This window comes from Scomber scombrus, chromosome 3 (genome assembly GCF_963691925.1).
Source record: "Scomber scombrus chromosome 3, fScoSco1.1, whole genome shotgun sequence".
Classification (NCBI taxonomy): Eukaryota; Metazoa; Chordata; class Actinopteri; order Scombriformes; family Scombridae; genus Scomber; species Scomber scombrus.
Window position 1 is genome coordinate 16,572,011 of NC_084972.1, and position 14,571 is coordinate 16,586,581.

General features: G+C 42.1%; 1 protein-coding gene across 1 annotated transcript; it reads right to left on the reverse strand.

The window, feature by feature from the left end:
• Window positions 1–6,527: 6,527 nt before the first annotated feature.
• Window positions 6,528–12,633, reverse strand: LOC133977632 (inositol hexakisphosphate kinase 2-like). The gene is made up of 5 exons (XM_062415848.1): window positions 12,080–12,633; window positions 8,898–9,129; window positions 8,625–8,794; window positions 8,314–8,489; window positions 6,528–8,230 (listed from the first exon to the last, which is right to left on the reverse strand). The coding sequence occupies exons 1-5, from the start codon at window positions 12,291–12,293 to the stop codon at window positions 7,634–7,636; spliced, it is 1,389 nt and encodes a 462-aa protein (XP_062271832.1). The 5' UTR covers window positions 12,294–12,633; the 3' UTR covers window positions 6,528–7,633.
• Between the last annotated feature and the right edge of the window lie 1,938 nt (window positions 12,634–14,571).

A 14,571-nucleotide genomic window follows, 5' to 3' on the forward strand; every position in this document is an offset into this window, starting at 1 on the left:
CTGACTGCAAACCATGCAAAATTAGTTTCATGGAGCAGTATTATCTCAGTAATATGATGGCTTCTTCCATATTTAACTCTTTGGGTTTCCTTTCCCTCAGATGTCAGCACTGTCTATAGACTCTTTTGGACCAAACAATTCTAGGGTGCTCCCCTGAGAACTACATGCCTTCATGGGCATTTTTTCTGTTTGCATTTGCACTGCGAATAGGAATGCTGAATTGACGTGTTGGTTGGTATAGCAACTAAGTGTTGGTTGGTATATCAACAGCAAGATAGGGGACAACGTGATCAGTGTGCTTGTTATGTGTTGGAGGTTCCATGGTATAAACAAATTCGAAAAGGATATGAAAATATGTATATGTATATGTATATGTATGTATATGTATATATACTTACATCTGAACCAATCACAGTACACGTAAGGTTCCATTTTTGTGCTGGGAGAGTACCTACCCTGAAGTAGGAGCTAAAAAAAAAGCCCCTCAAAATGATGTTCTAAATACAATCCTCCTGCAGTGTGGACAGAATAAAAAGGGGGTAGTTCCTCCGGTATCTCTTAGAAGAAGATGAAAATATGAAATTGACAGTTAGTTGTTAAACAGGCTCTTGTGGGTTTCGCGATAGGAACAAATTCCAACTGTTGATGGCCTGACACAAGCCCAGATGGCAGCTGGAGACAAATAAGACAAAACAGCCAGTGACACCACAAAGGAATTACATAAGCCAAATCCTCACTTTGTCCTGTCTAAAGGAAAATTGGCACAGGATCGGGAAATACACTGACTGTTTATCAAACAGGACACAGTGAAAGTATCTTCAACATTCAGGGATCCTTTAACTGATTCACCATATGGGGGTTGATGACTATTTTGAGAGATATACTTTCTCAATATTGACTGAAATACTGTTTTGTTGTAGCTGCTTTGGCCTACCCATGACCTGTAACCCCAACATTTGACACAGAGAAAGCGGTGCACACTTTGAGTGTTGCACAACGGCAGCAGAGGCCAAAGTGTGGCTGGCTGGCTGTGCATCCATCAATCCATCCATCCATTTATCCATTCATTCATCCATCCATCTAGTCACAAAGCAGATCCTGGTTATACATTTCAGCTGTTCATTAAGCCTTCAGGGACAAAGGTTTAAGAGGTGATAAGGCTCTCCATTAAGACATGCCAGCAGGGCTCCTGCAGCTTAAGAGGTATAATTGTGATATAGCTTGCTTGATATGAAAATGGCACAGCAGCTGTAAGGACATTGTGTTTAGGTTCATGGCATCATAAATTCTTTCTCTGTTCTTTGTGGTGACTGCGTGTTGTTATCTGATCGATCTGTTGAGCAGGGTTCATCTGAAAATGGAGGGTTGCATAATAGGCCATGACATCAGTCTTTGGACATATAATATGTGGTGGTCCTTAAGACATTGTATAATTACTGTATATTTATTTAGTATTCTTTTCATTTTTTAAAGGGTTCAAAACAATTTGCAGACTGCAGAAACTCATGTCCTCTTCTGCTTTTCTGCTCCTGTCTGGCTTATTTTAAGCTCACATACACACACTACACTGCAGGCGTGCATGTGCTGTTCCGCAGATTCAAGTGTGTCTCACATCTTATTTTGCCAGTTTGTTTCACTGAGAAGTGACTTCTCCATTGCAGCAAGAGAATGCCTTTTAAAGCCATTGAGCTGTGAAGCTCAGGTAGCTATAAAAATATTCACACAATCAGATACAAATCTGAACTTTTGAGCCTTTGAACTGTGATGACCGTCATATCATGTGTGTAGACGTCACGATGTTGGCACTACAGTCCTCCTTGCAGCGCACAGACACACACACACACACACACACACACACACACACACACACACACACACACACACACACACACACACACACACACACGCTCTATGTGTGTGAACTTCCACGTATGCCAAAAGAACTGTCTTCATGCATTATCATCAGAGTAATATTAATCACACCGGCTCTTACATCATAACTCACACTTGCCCTGTGCTATTTAGGTCAATGAGGTTTTTTTTGTTCTTTCACCACATTGCAAAACTTTGATCCAATAACATTCAGTCTGATCACACTCAATAAACCTGTCAGTGCTTTGCTGTGCTAGCTGATATTTTTTGCACATTTTTTTGGAAATGAAGCAAGCCTCTTCATCCTGCAAAAACAAAAGGATGCTTTTAAGATTCACAGCATGACATTACCTTAAATTTAGTTCTGTGGTAGGTCTCTTTTAATCAGGTTACATGAATATTTTTATATGAGCAATGAGGCCAAACCACCCCCTGGATTTTGTGGTTCAGCACTGCTAAAAATACTGTGGCTGTTGCCATAGTAATGTATCACTGTTTAAAAGTCAATTCCATCACCAAGGCAACTGTCTATGTCCCACACCAGCATATACACATACACACAATACAGACACAACACAGACAAACAATCCCACTCATCTAAAAATGCATCAAGATAAAAAAAAAAGTAAAGCAAATGAAGTGAGGAAATCGATACATGTGGGACTGAACACTGCATTCTTTCATTTCTCAAATATATTTTTGGGCTACATTATCAATACCACATGAACAAATCTGAGACTATGCCATGCCAGAGCAAAACATATTCATAAATCTGTTTGCAACAGGCAGCAGATGAACAGGCTATGTGCTGTTATTTTTAGATCTGAAAGGAGGAAATAATAATCCCTCTCATCTCATGCCTCATGCTATCATCTCTCCTAAACGGCCCGTGTCTGCCTTCACTTTGCTTTGATGATGTTCACTGCACCAAAAGATAAGAGATGGAGTGACTTCACAAAAAGACTTCATAAATATCAAAGGAATGTCTTCTTAAGAAACCTGTGCAACCCCTAACTGGATTTGATGTTTTTTTAATCAACCTAGGCTCAAAAAGAAGGACTATCCATGTGTTTTTCAATACATTGTTGGATTTCAGTTACTTTCACAAGGTACATACTGTTCGTGTAACTGAATCATGCGTAGGTATGCGTGTCATCTGTAGGCTCTGTTTCAGCCAGTTTCTTTACTGGGTGTCAACAGTCAGACCACTGTGTCCTGTATGCTAATGTAGACAAAAAGTCTTCATTCCATATACACAGGTACCAAGAAAACCTCCAGATAATCTAGTGTCACCTAATTTATAAAAAAATTATTTATCATTTATATATGTTCCAAAACCACTTTTTCCCACTATGAAAAAAGATGAATGCTTTAACATCTCTAAGTATATGTCTTCACACACTTCACCCATTTCACACGTCATGCAGGGCTGAAAACAGGTACTTGCTACAATACTACAGTACCTGGCCTTTGGAAATCTGCTCAAATAACCCCAACCTTCATTTAAAACAGGTGTTCCAAGTTGCTGGAAAGTGACAGAGCATTCTAGATATACTTTCCACGTGTCTTTCCATAGACTTACTCTCCTTTGTTCAGATGTGTTTTCCAGTGCTGGAAAGCTGATTAGGCTGACTACAAAGCTGTTGGTTTTTGTCAGGTAACAACTCTCCCTTACAGAGTTCAGGGTGCATATGCTAAACAAATAAAGGTCATCTGAGGTTATTACTATGATGCTGATGTTGTATGTGAATACTGGCTAACACTTTATAATGCTTCCTGCTTAGTGCTAAGCAGCTCTTATTACAGTTTTTTCATGTTTGAAGTGTATAATCTGAGGCTGATGCTTGCCAAGCGCAGATTAGTCACCGATGTCACCGCTGAAAGGCAACTGGGCCAAGAAATTTAACTAAACTGCTTAATAATGAACTCTGACGCATGTAAAGTGAGATTTGCAGTCTTTTGTTTACTCTGTCACAAGCATATTTGTGAAAACAAAGGACACCCAAATGAAGAAAGCCTGTTCCCTTGGCAAAGGCTTTCCTGTGGATGGATTATGTGAATTGCACACTCAAAAGAAGTGTACAGTGCCACATCATGAAGTTTTCACTCATAATCACATCATAACTACTGTTCCTGTATAGAAACTCACTGTTAAAGTGTTGAAACAAGTGGTTTTGTATTTCATTTTCAAAGAAAAAATCAACCAACACTTTGTCAGATCTTGCTCACATTATGACATTTCTCCGCCATGCCTTCATAGTAGTTTTGCCTCTTTTTATGTTTGTCTTTCAGCTCTCAGAAACGAATCTGATATGTAATAAAGTCCCCACTCTCATCTCACAGCAGTCATGCATCTTTTCCGACGTGGTGGTAGTCAGTAACTTCTGCTAAGTGGAGTAACACCTGATTGAACTAACTGATTCACCATAGATTTAATTTTTATCACTAGTAAAATAGATTCACATTTTCATACACTCATCTATACACTAATCAGCCATAACATTAAAACCACCTGCCACCTGCAATATAATGTAGGTCCCCCTTGTGCCATCAAAACAGCTCTGACCTGTCAATGCATGGACTCCAAAAAACCTTAAGGTGCCCTGTGGTGTCTGGCAGCAAGACATTAGCAGCAGATTCTTTAAGTTCTGTAAGTTGTGAGGTGGGGTCTTGATGGATTGGACCTATTTTTCTGGCACATCTGACAGATGCTCAGTCAGAGTGAGATCTGGGGAATTTGGAGGCCAAGGCTACACCTTGAACTCTTCATCATATTCCTCAAACTATTCCTGAACAATTGTTGCAGTGTGGTAGGGTGCAATATCCTGCTGAATGAGGCAACTGCCATCAGGGAATTCTGTCAACATGAAAGAGTGCAGTTGGTCTGCAAGAATGTTTTAGGTAGGTGGTACGTGTCAAAGTAACATCCACATGAATGCCAGAACCCACGGTTTCCCAGCAGAACATTGCTCGGAGCATCACACTGCCTCTACCAGTTTGCCCTCTTCCCCAGGTAAACAACACACATGCACCTGGCCGCCCACATGATCGAAAAGAAAACATGATTCATCAGACCAGGTCACCTTCTTCCATTGCTCCATGGTTCAGTTCTGATGCTCATGTGTCCATGTAGGTGCTTTCAGCGTTGGACAGTGGTCAGCATGGGCACTCTGATCACTACGCAGCTATGCAGCAAGCCGCAATGCACTGTGTGTTCTGACACCTGTCTATCATAGCCAGCATGACCTTTTTCAGCATGTGTGCTACAGTAGCTTTTCTGAGGTACTGGACCAGATGGGCTAGCCTTCGCTTCCAATGAGCATCAGTGAGCCTTTGGCGCCTGTGATCTTTTCGCAGGTTCATTGGCTGTCCTTCCTTGGACCACTTTTAGTTGTTACTGTTCACTGCATATCAAGAAGACCCAGCAAAACCTGCTGTTTTGGAGATTCTCTGAACCATTCATCTAACCATCACAACAGCAGTTCCAGTGCTGATTCTGGGCCAGTGCCTAATTTGGAACTGGTTTTCCTGTTTCGACCGACAAAGAACCGGCTCCCGGCCAGAAAAAAACTGGTTCCAGAGTGGGACCAGTCATTTGCTGGACTAGAAAGAGGGTACCGCTTACGTTAGGGGGCAGGGGACGGAGTTATTGAGACCAACCACAACAAACAAGACCACACAGTGGTGAATAGATAAGGAGTGAATTATCCCTTGAACATTTGACTGATGGGGAAATTCATACACATTTGCGTTGTGAGTAAGCTGTGCTCTGCCGGCTAACATTAGCTTACAACAAAGGCTAACAACCATCTCAATCCTGTCAAGCAGCACAAATACATTGTATCTGCTGTGTTCTGATGCGAGCCAGGAGCAACAGCTGTACAAACGCGTAGTCTGCCATCATTGTTGTTGCTTCTTCTTCTTCTTTGTACTATTGTTGCTTCGAAGTTGGCGCACGTTTTTATGGGAAAGCAGAGAGGTAACTGACGTATACAGTGACGTAATGACGTGGCTCCCTAACCACCTAGAGTCGTGGAAAAGCAAATTGGTTCTCAACTGGTTCAGTTGAACCGACTGTGAACCAGCACCAGCACTAGAACTGCTTTGGTGGAAAAGGGGTAAATTTGGCTCTTGGCAAAGTTGCTCAGATCCGTACGCTTGCCCACCACATGAACTTCAAGAACTGACTGTTCACTTGCAGCCTAATATAATCCAACCCTTGACAGGTGCCATTTTAATGAAATAATCAATGTTATTCACTTTGCTTGTCAGTGGTTTTAATGTTTTGGCTGATTGGTGTGTACACACAAATAAATACTGGAAGATTTTGCTTCAAAACACATCTTGATTATTTAAGCACAGACTTCTTTCTTCTGAACTGATGTACTCTTCCAGTTCAGTGTAAAGAAGGTCTGCAATGCATCACTGTGTATCAATTAGACTTACATTTGAAAGTGTTGTGCAAGGTGAAGGATGACATGGTAAGATGACAATTGTTTTAGAAATTAACAAAAACAATGACTAATTTTTTCGACAGCATTGCAACATTTTAGTACAGATGTATTCATTGATGGTGTCATATTATGCATGGCATATTATGCCATGCATATTATTTACAAAAACACAGTATAAATGAACACAAGATAGACACTAGCCTCTTTTTTTATACCACAAATGAATGCCTTTATTTTCCAAGACACTGTTAACACACATACAAGAGATATCAGCTCTTGCAATAACAAAATAAATCAAAGTCGGTATCAGAACAGAACATTTAGAGTGGTTATATGGAATGTAGTCGTTTCCATTTTTTAAACAATCCTTTCAAATAAATAGCCTCTATATAGCCTTTGTAGCTAGTGTTTTTTTAATCAATATATTCTCTTTGTTTAGTCGAAGTTTCAGGAATGAAGAGGAGAAAATCAGACGAAAACAAAGACAGTGACAAAACTGGGTTATTATCCCCTTGAAAAATGTCTTTCGTTTGTAGGCAACTAAGAACAGGGGAGAACAACTGTTGGAAAAAAGGCAAATCCCTTCTTCTATACCTAAATAATTGTGTTCTTCTGCCACAAAGTGTAAATCTGGACACACACACCATGTTTATTACAAGGGTCTTAAGAAACACCAATATAAACACTTATCAGAAGCTCAAGTTGTCGATTGCTACAAGGCTGCTGACCTAGCGAGCCAAGGTCAGCTTGTACAGTCACCTTCCCCTCTAACAATGTGCTGTGCTGTTAGGGACCGGCAGTCCAAACTTCATTAAAAAAAAAAAAACGACAACCTCATGTCACAGGTAAAGCACCATGTCAGGCTCCTAGAACTACACTTGAGCTTCAATTATCTCCTCCTCACTCTTTCTCTCTCAGAGAGAACTTACAAATAAAGAAATGTGTGTACCAGAGGAGGAGAGGTGGAGGAGAGTCCTAGGATGCTAAAGGAGTCCCTGTGTTTGTTGAGAGACCTCTGTCTCACACAATATTTCTCCTATCATTTATAACAAAGAAAAGGAGCAGTCTCAGAGAGAAAAGTGCAAGTAAGGGCACAGGCAGCCCTGACCTCTGGCAGGTGAGGGAGAGCGCAGGAACGACCACACAGGCTCTCCCCTGACCCTGAAGTGTCTGAGGTTCCCTCCAAGCAGAGGAGGGTCAGACCCCCATGTAGGTGTGAGGACGATGCACCTTGGAGTAGCAGGGTTTTAGCTCAGTGAGCTCTTCCCAGCCTTGAAATTTAGACCATGTTGGGCTCCAGTGCAGTCTCAGTCAGTGCTGTGATCTTCAAGCTGGGAGATGATGGTGATCAAGTTCTGGAGGCCGAAGATGAAACCGCTGTCCTGGCCTTCATGCACAACACTGTCTTCACCATAGTGCCGACAGGTTGTGTGCGCAAAGTCGATCATGCGCACGTCCACTGTGGGGCTGCTGGCCTCTCCTGTGCTGTGGGAAGAGCGGCTGCTACCACTGTTACTGCTCCCTCCGGCCACACCTGCTGAGGAGGAACGAGGGAAACCAAAGGCCCCTTCCTCTTCCTCCTCCTCCTCTTCTTCATCTTCATCTGATGGCTCATCCTCATCGCCCTCTTCCCCACCACGGTGTCTGGGTCTAGAGGGAGTTATGGGGTGGTCTCCGTCATAGATGATGAGTAGGGAACTAGAGTAGAAACGGTAGGACTCGCAGGCCTCCAGGGAAGCTTGCATTTCCCGGAGTCTGCGCAGCACGGGGGACAGCAGCTCACGACGCAGGCGACGCCCATTGTGGAAGAACTGGTAGAGGGCCTCTTTGAAGCCTGCTAGGGTCAGCTTACGCCCGTGGTACTTATTCATGAACATCAGCTGTTCAGAGTCTGACTGGTACACCTGCGGGGGTCATACAGGAACATCAGTATAACAGCTCCAGATATATAAACAGAATAGAATAACTTAAACTTTCAATATTGTACCTGCATGCCACAGAGTCGCACTCCAATAGAGGCAGATGTGCTCTGTTGACACTTGCGAATTTGATTGGCTTTCTTCTCCTCCGTTGCATCATCCCCATGTTGGCGAGTTCCCATCTTCAAATCTAAGACACATGGTACTGTGTAGCGCCATGTCAGGTTCTCCAAAAGGATAAACTCTGTAAAAGGGGGTCAAGGATCGTACAACAACAAAAGACTTACACACTAATACAAAGTATATACATACTTATTTTAACAATTACTTCCCTGTATTACTGGGTGCTTCACTGCACAGTCATTGATAAAAAGGATACTGTATTGGTTACGGTGCTTTGCATTCTCCTTCATCCTCTGTAAGTGCTGCTGGTGACATTTGAGACTCCAGGGATTGTGTTTGATCTGTGGCACCACATTGCCTTTATCCAGGCTGAAGTAGAGAACCTCTGCCTGCTGCGGCTGCTGCTGCACCTCATCACGATTATAGCTGCAAAGGTGACAACACAGAGAAATGTCAGCATTGACAATACACAACTTATTCATGAAGGCTGTCTATACCTGCATTAAAGAGCTTAAGCAAGCATCCTCACCTCATGATCTTGTCTTCTTTACGGCTCTGTCGAGCTCTGTCCTTGCTATAGTTGTCGTTGTCTAATAGCAAAGGGGACTGCTTGTTTTTGCTCCACTTGAGCATCTTGCTCTTGGGCTCGCAATCTGCTGAGGGATCTTTGTTTTCTAGGTCACCTGATTCGCTGTGGAGGGGGTAAGCGATGAGACACAGGTTCCCTTCCTCGTCTTCTTCAAAACTGACCGACACTACACCTGAGAGAGGGTGACAAGGAGAATAACAGAGTCAACTCTAAAGTCATTTTTATTTGGTGATAATTTGACAAATAAACCTGACACAGCCCTTACCAGCTGTCTTTTTATTCACATTTAAAGATATTTTCAGACAGCGACTGACATGTTCATGTGTCAACGTGAATCAACAGAAAACAGACATATTATATGGCAGATGAAGATATGAATAAGACAGAAAGAGATGGAAGAGCAAAGCTGGTCAGAGCATTTTATATCATTAATAGCAAATGTCAGAGCATGAACAGTGTTTCTATATTGTAATCAGGAAGAAACAAGAGACAGAAAATACCACACAAGGCTAAAATGTGTCAGGCTGAGCAGGACGTTTATTAAGCAACTGCCAAACATCCTCATGAAACAGACACAAAGACTCATATACAGAGTTTCAAGCTGTCAGCAGTGACAATGAAAAATGAAGTACAGTTCACTCTTTCCATTCCAAAAGCATACATGAAACAGCATTGTGAAATGTTACATAACCACAGTACAGATTCACTCATAAGCCATGACTCTGTGACAAACAGTCTTTCCACACCATCAGTCCATGATTCAGGCCTCAAATGCAACAAGAGCTGTGACATGTTTGAACAAACATTTTAAGATAATTTTTCAGTGACTGAAAGACATTTTATACAATTTGTTTAGAAGTGGTTATTAACACAATTTTACAAACTCAAAAGCAAACCAGCTAACAGATGTTTCTAGATTCACCTTAATGATAAAAGAAGCACTGTGTACCTTAATGTCAATGCTAATTTATGTCAGGATCCACAAACAGGCCCCCCAGTAGGCCCCTGTTTGCTGAGAGTTAAAGTCCCTACAAGGGCCTGCGTACAGCGTGTCTCTGTGTGGGGGAGGTGTCACACTGAGAATAAACATCACAGCTGCAGTGGCTGATACAGATAAACTACACACAGGAAGGAGGGATGTGGTCCAAACAAACCAAGAGATTAGTGGAAGAGATATGAAAACAGTAGCATCCCATCTACAACACAATACATTCAACATCATAAGTAGTAGTGGTCATATTAAAAAACAGCCACTGAATAACGAAGAATACATAACCATTTACTTGTGAAAAACCTGACTGAATAAAGCCCATATTTTTTTGTAAATGCACTGTGAAACTCTGCATGTTACACAGCGGGCCTGAGGACCCAGCGACCATATTTCTTCCGCAGCCTGAGGCCTGGCTGATGTCATGCGTGCTGACATCACCATCCTGCATGAAGCCCTGCCTACTTAAGTTTGGTCCTGATGGACTGTGCTGGGCAATCAAGAGCTGCACTGTCATTATACCGCGTCAGGGAGTGTGGGAACCTGTGAGTCACTGATTAATTTCATGAGAAGTGCTCATAAATCATACTAAATAGTAGACTATAAGACATTTGACAGAGCTGTAAATCATTATCGGTGACTTTTATTTCATCAAGTTCATAGGTTGAAGCTTTCAGATCCTGCTTTCAGGCCTGCATCTTGAATTTTAAATCCTCTGAGCCATTATGAAATACACCCATTACAGAAAATATTGCAAACATCTTACCGACACCGACTTCTCCATCTTGTCTCCATGTCTTCAAACATCTACACTGATGTATGCCAAAGGTAATTGGATATGACTGAAATTTCCATCTCGCCAAGCACGGTTCATAACAACATCAGAAATACCTCTTTAAAAATAAAGTTTGAAACCTCTCTCTCTTGTACTATATAGTTTAATGTAGAGACATCAGAGAACTCCTCTACTATCTGCTCTACAAATCCCACCATCGTCACCATGGGTCTTTTTATAGTCCCATGCTGCATTACTGAAGAGTCAGATATCACGCATGTGCCTGACCTCCGTCATACAATGCCTCAAGACGTCTGCATCAGCATGAAACTGTGGACCTGGATGCAACTATGGAACATGGTTTTCCATTTAAAAGCATGCATGTAGGTGAAATTGTGTATTTATGTCTGTGTTTCTACGATGAACCTGAAACCAGACCTGTAAATCTCCCAAGCTGACTTGTGTTTTACTCCCCTGGCGATGTGTCCAATTTATTTTCGATCCCCGTGGAATTTTATCCCGCCTTGAAACCATGGCCAACTTAAAAGCAAGCCACAACACTTTAAGGACCCCTGGCTGCTCATCCTCCTGGCAGGGTAGTCAGGCACTCATGCTTAGCAGCTACTCCATCAAACATGAGGGTGACAAAGAACTGGATGTCTGCCATTGGCTCCATCCTGAGCAACCCTGTACTCAAGCCACAATAAGTGGCCCTTTAAATCAGGAATGCACCCATCTATAAATACCAAAATACATGTTATAGTGTGCTGCTGTGTACACCATGTTCTTTGAACCCTTGCAACAAACCATGACCACCGTGCTTCACGAATACAAGCTTTTACCTTCAGAGTAACAAAATGCATTATCCATTAAACAGCTGAAATTAAATGTTGTGTTGGTGAAATGATATATAATCCCAGACCATTTTACAGATGGTTTACAACAGCATGTGCAACACGATATTTGTCGTGTGGTGAACTTGCAATACTGGTGAGATACTATTTTCCTCGTTTCATAAGCTGTAGTGTTTTTATTTAAATTAATGTAATTGGATGTAAGGTTTGTGTGTATGCAAGTATGGTTGGGAGCTGCATGTGATGCAGTAACTCGGAGTCCAAGAATAATTTCCATTAAGCGACAATAAAGCATAAAGCATATTTTATCTTAAGTAAAAATAGTTAATAGATGCATTTATTGACCCTTTGTAATACAGAATTTAGCCACATATTGCAAGCTGTCAGCACAAAGATGAGGAAAAGGGGAGGAAATGATTAATGCTGGCAACCAAAACAACATCACGCACGCTCTGTTCTAACACACAGGTTGATAGTCACTCCAGGATTGGGGTGGGCACCTTACCTTTATACTGGGGGGTGAACTTCCTCATCTCTGGGGGGAGGCTCTTGTAGAACTGATGCTCTCGGGGGATGAGGGGCTTGCAGATTGTTTGCTCCCCAAATCTTAGTACACAGGAGTGACCCCCCACCTGGTGCACGAAGGGTTCAAGCATTACCCCTTTTCCGGGATAAGGAGTCCCGTCTGCCTGCATAAGGGCTTCCAGAGCGGGACTCATCCTCACTCCGCATCGGACAACTAAGCTGGGTGGACCCACGATGTAGGGGAGGCAAGAGGCTAAGGCCGCTCGTCTCTCTTCTCTGCTGGCTCGCAGGGGGCGCTGCTGCTCGAGGGAAAAACAAAAGGGCTGAACAGGAAGGACACGGGCGAGAAAAAAATCCTTTATTCCCTTTCCTTTCGTTGCCTTAGAACAAATTATAAAACTCCTTCGTTCGGCTGGGTATTAGCCGTGTTTGTACGTGTGATAAAATACCGCGTATGTAGCTGTAAAAGCTACTGAAAAAGGGGTTTGAAGCAACGTGTGCTTGCGTCGTCCTCGATGTCTTGCTGTGACCGAAACTGACGCGTGAGCTGGTCCAACAGGCAGAAAACACAGCAGAGGCAGTCATCAGGTCCGGCCTCCTCCCACAAGTAGCCAATCACAGAGCCGCTGCTGTCGCTGGGAGGAGACAAGGCACCTCGGAGAGGATCAAGATCAAGCAAACAAAGAGGAAGGAGAGAGAAAACAGGGGGGAGGGGAGAACAGGAAAAATACTAGACAAAAACACAACACTGAAGGCATTTTTTTTTTTTTAAATGTACGTAGAGCTGAAGTTTCGCTATTCTTGTTACTTTTGAGACAGGCTGCAGCTTGCAAATCACGTTTTATCTTGCAGTTACCCTTTGGAGTGTGAAATAACCTTGAAATGAAAACTAAGCAAAGAATTTGAAGTGAAAGCAAATTATTTATACAAACAATTACTCTTTCACATTACAAGTTTGACTTTGACTCGCTTGTAGAATTTGTCAAATTTTGAGAGGTGCAGTGTGTAGAACATAGTGTCATCTAATGAGATGCACTTAGCAGAAATGGAATATAATACTAATAAGTATGTTTTAATTAGTGTATAATCTACCCGTTGCCCCGTTCATTCCTATCAAAGTTGCTCAGTGATGCTTGACTTCCTGCTGTAAAGAATACCTGTATGTAATATACTGTGCACACTATTTGGGCTCAATGTGTCCATGGAGCATGCTCAGTAGAGACTTCCGCTGGCCAAGACTGCTTATTTGTGGTTTAGCCCTCAGGCTAACCTGAATGGGGATAAATGACTAAATCAGGTGGCTCTTCTGGACTTAAGAAATGGGATCAGACTGAATGGATTAACTTCTGATGGTTAAATTAGTCATTTCGCGGGGTTATGACACTAGTTGATTTACAGACATCTCTTTCACAATGTAAGTCTATGGTAAAAAGTATTTTTTTAGGCCCAAAAGTGTCATGTGACATTGTAATTACATGGTTTGGCCACTATGTCAAATTGGCTTTAAAGTCCAGCACTCTTCCTGGAGGCTTCAGAAGGCGTTTAAAATGCTTCGTACATCCCCTTTAAGACATCAATGTGTTGTTCGTCAGAATTAACTATATGTTTGTTTACGCAAATTAAACACTATCTAAACAATCTTCCTATCTTCACAGTGTATCATCAATATCTCAGAGAACAACATCCTTTTTGCAACATAACATGCATTCCAGTGGTAGATAATTGAATTCCTCCCCACTATGAATAGACCACAGATAACGATATTTCAGGATCTGTTATTAAAGTATTTTTTTAAAGGAAGAACATTGCAAAACACAAAACTTAAACATTTTTCAGTGGTGTGAAGCCCTAAACATAGTTTATATTAATTTTTTCCACAAATATAAAATAAATTGTGAGGAGACAAGCATCTTTGGTGTCAACTGTGAGTAATAACTGCAAAAATATTGCACCAATAGCACGAAGGGTAGAGCTCCATATTCTGGTGCATGAATTTTACTATGGCACAGTGTTAAGTAAAGGATCATGCCCAACCAACCAAAGACTGTAAATCTCTTTGTGAGTGGCAGTTGACCTAATGAGTCTGACTTGTTTGCCAGGCCAAACCAAGCCAAGGTACTGTAGGCAAAGCTCCGGTCACTGGACGGCTACAGTCTAATCACACACTAATCTCTGATGTTCCAGTCCTGCACTGGGATTACAAATGGGAAGAAAGGATCCCAGACCAGGGCAGGGAGGGGATTAAATGATCAGCATTCAAACAGGGCACCCACTCTGCTCTGGCCCTAGTGTGAGTGCGCCCCACAGGTAAGGCCTTCTTGGTGGCCTGGTGTGAAATGTAAATCAAAACAAATGAAGAGAAAGAAAGAGTGTGTGTGTGTGTGTGTGTGTAGCAATGTGTGTGTGTGTGTGTGTGTGTGTGTGTGTGTGTGTGTGTGTGTGTGTGTGTGTGTGTGTGTGTGTGTGTGTGTA